The following is a 2,929-nucleotide window of genomic DNA, read 5'->3' as shown; positions in this document are numbered from 1 at the left end:
GTGTTGGTCTTTCTAGAAGTCACTTTCTAGACGGTGGTTGATTTTAAATGCTGCTGCTCAGCTTTTAACCGGTACTAGGAAGCGAGAGCATATTGCTCCTGTTTTAGCTTTTCTTCACTGGCTTCCAGTACATTTTAGGATAGATTTCAAAAATATTTTGTTTGTCCTCAAATGTCTGCATGGCCTTGCCCCACTGTATCTCTCTGACCTGCTTCAGCCGAATGTTCCCTCGCTCTCTGTTAGGTCAGCAGATCAGGTTAGTTGTCCCGAAAACAAAGAGGAAGATGAAAGCTCATTCTCAGTTGCTGCCMCAAAACTGTGTTATAGTTTACCATTACATATCAGACAAATTGAGTCTCTTCTTGTTTTTAAGTCTTCTCCTAAAACACTTTCTCACTGGCTTTTGACTCAGCTTGAAGTGTTGGTTTTATAAAGTTACTGTTATTGGTTGTGTATTGTCTGTTTTTATTTCTGGTTATTTTGTACAGCACTTTGGTCAACTTTGTTGTTTTTAAAGTGCTTTATAAATAAAACTGGAATGGAATGGAATAGAACAGAGTAATTGTATTTTTACATACTGTATCTATGTATATTGGTGATTCTATTTGTASGGTATTAACCTTGATTCAGCCTTCTAAGCAAAACTCTTGCAAAAAACATATTTTGAAACAAGGATGAGGACTATGATTAAAAGAATAAAAAAGTGCATCACTTGCATTTTAAAACCTTTTTGCAAGATTTATAAAGAATACTATTTTTGCCATCATTGCTTATTGTTCAAAATGTTTCTGAATAGCCCTCAGCTGAATGTTTTCTTAGTGTCTCAAATATTGAGATTAATAGTGACATTTTACAGTCTTCAGATGCCCAGAAAGTGTTTTTCAAACATCCACTGCTGACAAAACAGTGAAGAAAGACTTGTGTTTGGGGGGCACACAGGGCATGGTGGTGGGTTGATTTCTATGTCTGTGGTTTTAGTAGCTTTTAACGGCTCCCTTTTTAATGGAAGGCAGTTAGAGCCTCGGTGGGGAGCAGAGACGAGACAGTGGTGACTCCTGTGCAGCCTTCTTTCAGTATGTTATTTATGTGCCCTTTTCCTCTGCAAGCCTGAGGGAGGCAGCTTTGTTACTCTGAGCCAAGTGAAGAAGAGCCAAGTGTGGTCCATAATCTAGTTCAGTGTCCCTCTCCCTCTAAACTGAAAAGCTTTTGGGATATGGAACCAAGTGCAGTCAGCTGGTGTGGGCGTCACGGCATCGATGCAACTGAAGGATTTGCCCACATTGCTATGGAGACAGTAGCATGCAGCAGTTTGAAGAAGGAGAGATAAATCCCATCCCCCCCTACACTCACCCGTTCTTTTTTTTTTAAGCTATTTTAAAACCTACTGCTAAAGTGTTCACCCTCTGGAGTTCTCATGCCTTTTTTCCCTCACAAATCCAAGCACATGAAAAACAGTGACACACGTGCACAAACATGCACTTAAATGTGTACACTCATCACTAAATTAGTGCGGGAGCAYTTAACCTACATTCTAATAGGGAAGACAAAATCAATAAGCTGAATAAACAAAAATACAGTTTTAGACAAGGAAAAAATAAAAGATTTATGATTCTAAATAAATGGATGGATTTAAGTAAAAAAGGCTCTATTGAAGTTACAAGATAATTGAATAAGTGAATGTTTCGAAAGAGTTTTGAATCAGGAAATAACTTTCAGCGTCAGTTCTGCGGTCAGTAAATGTGGTCAAGACAAGCTGCTTAGAGGGGCTGCGTCTCAATTCAGAGGCTACAGCCCACGTAGGGCGAATTTGTCTGCTCACGTCACTGTGTCGTGCCGCAGGCTGTCCCAATTTATAAGCACCTACTCATGCAGCCAACAAAACCCTAAAAACGTGGGCTGCACCTGAGTATCCCGGATGGCTGAGGATACCCCAGGAATCATTTCATCATTAGAAAACTAAACAGGAAAAAATAGACAACTGAGTTTTGTGGGTTTTAGCCAGCCCCTTAACTGAGACACAGCCAGTGTGTGCAAGTGCACTTTCTGAGAGCTGGGCTTTGTTTTACACTTTATTTTTTACTCATCACTTTTACTGAAAGTGTAAAATGTCCTACCGCTGTCACTGTTGTCATCTACAAGGATGATTTCTTTGAGCAGGTGTGCCGGTGTGTGGTTGACCACACTRTGAACGGAGCGCAGGATCACCGACAGAGCCTCGTTCACAAAGATGAAGACCACCGAAATCTGAGGAAGGTCGTCCGGGTATGTCAGCTGCTTACACCTGAGGAGACAGACAGAGAGAGAGAAATTATCCAGTGCCAAAATGACTACACAAACTTTGTTTTGTGGCTTTCATCTAGTCACAGCAAGAAAGTCCCAGGTAAAATTTAAAATGTTATTGATAGATGAGTTCCCTTTTGTTCCCCAGTAAACCATGAAAGTGAAGCAGCATGCAAAACAGCAGGTCTTTGACTGGAACACAGCAAGTAATTGTGATGATGAACCACAGAAACGTCTGTACAACAGCAGAGTTTGTTCACAAAGGGTGTAAAAAGAGGTACATGTYAGGTACAACTAATGATTTCAGTAAAGGCTCTGCTGCTGATGAGCATGTGCAAAGCACCACCTCCAAAATAAAACACTGAGACAGGAAACACARTTAATGGGATTAGCTGCATCTGTTTAATTAGTCCAAGTGTTAACACAGACAAATTTATGACAGGCTCGTTGAGAAGTAAATCAGCTTTTTTTCTGCTGGCTGAAGTTTAGAGTGTCTTTTTTTCCAAATTATCCGAATGTTAACTGACACAGAAATGGTGTGAACAACTTTATTACTCACAAAAATATGTAGTAAATTTGGAATCCTGATTTATTTATTTATTTATTTATTTATTTATTTATTTATTTATTTATTTATATTTACTTGTTT

General features: G+C 39.3%; 1 protein-coding gene across 1 annotated transcript in view; it reads right to left on the bottom strand.

Moving 5' to 3' along the window:
• galnt9 (polypeptide N-acetylgalactosaminyltransferase 9) overlaps nt 1–2,929 on the bottom strand; it is a 127,923-nt gene that overhangs the window by 75,870 nt on the left and 49,124 nt on the right. Inside the window, exon 3 of the mRNA XM_014022897.1 lies at nt 2,115–2,281. Within this exon, the coding sequence (XP_013878351.1) occupies nt 2,115–2,281 (167 nt within the window). The remainder of the gene's footprint in view (nt 1–2,114; nt 2,282–2,929) is intronic.

The sequence above is a fragment of the Austrofundulus limnaeus genome, unplaced genomic scaffold, assembly GCF_001266775.1.
Source record: "Austrofundulus limnaeus strain Quisiro unplaced genomic scaffold, Austrofundulus_limnaeus-1.0 Scaffold347, whole genome shotgun sequence".
Classification (NCBI taxonomy): domain Eukaryota; kingdom Metazoa; phylum Chordata; class Actinopteri; order Cyprinodontiformes; family Rivulidae; genus Austrofundulus; species Austrofundulus limnaeus.
The sequence above is the reverse complement of the archived record's forward strand: the minus strand, read 5'-3'. Positions and strand labels throughout refer to the sequence as shown.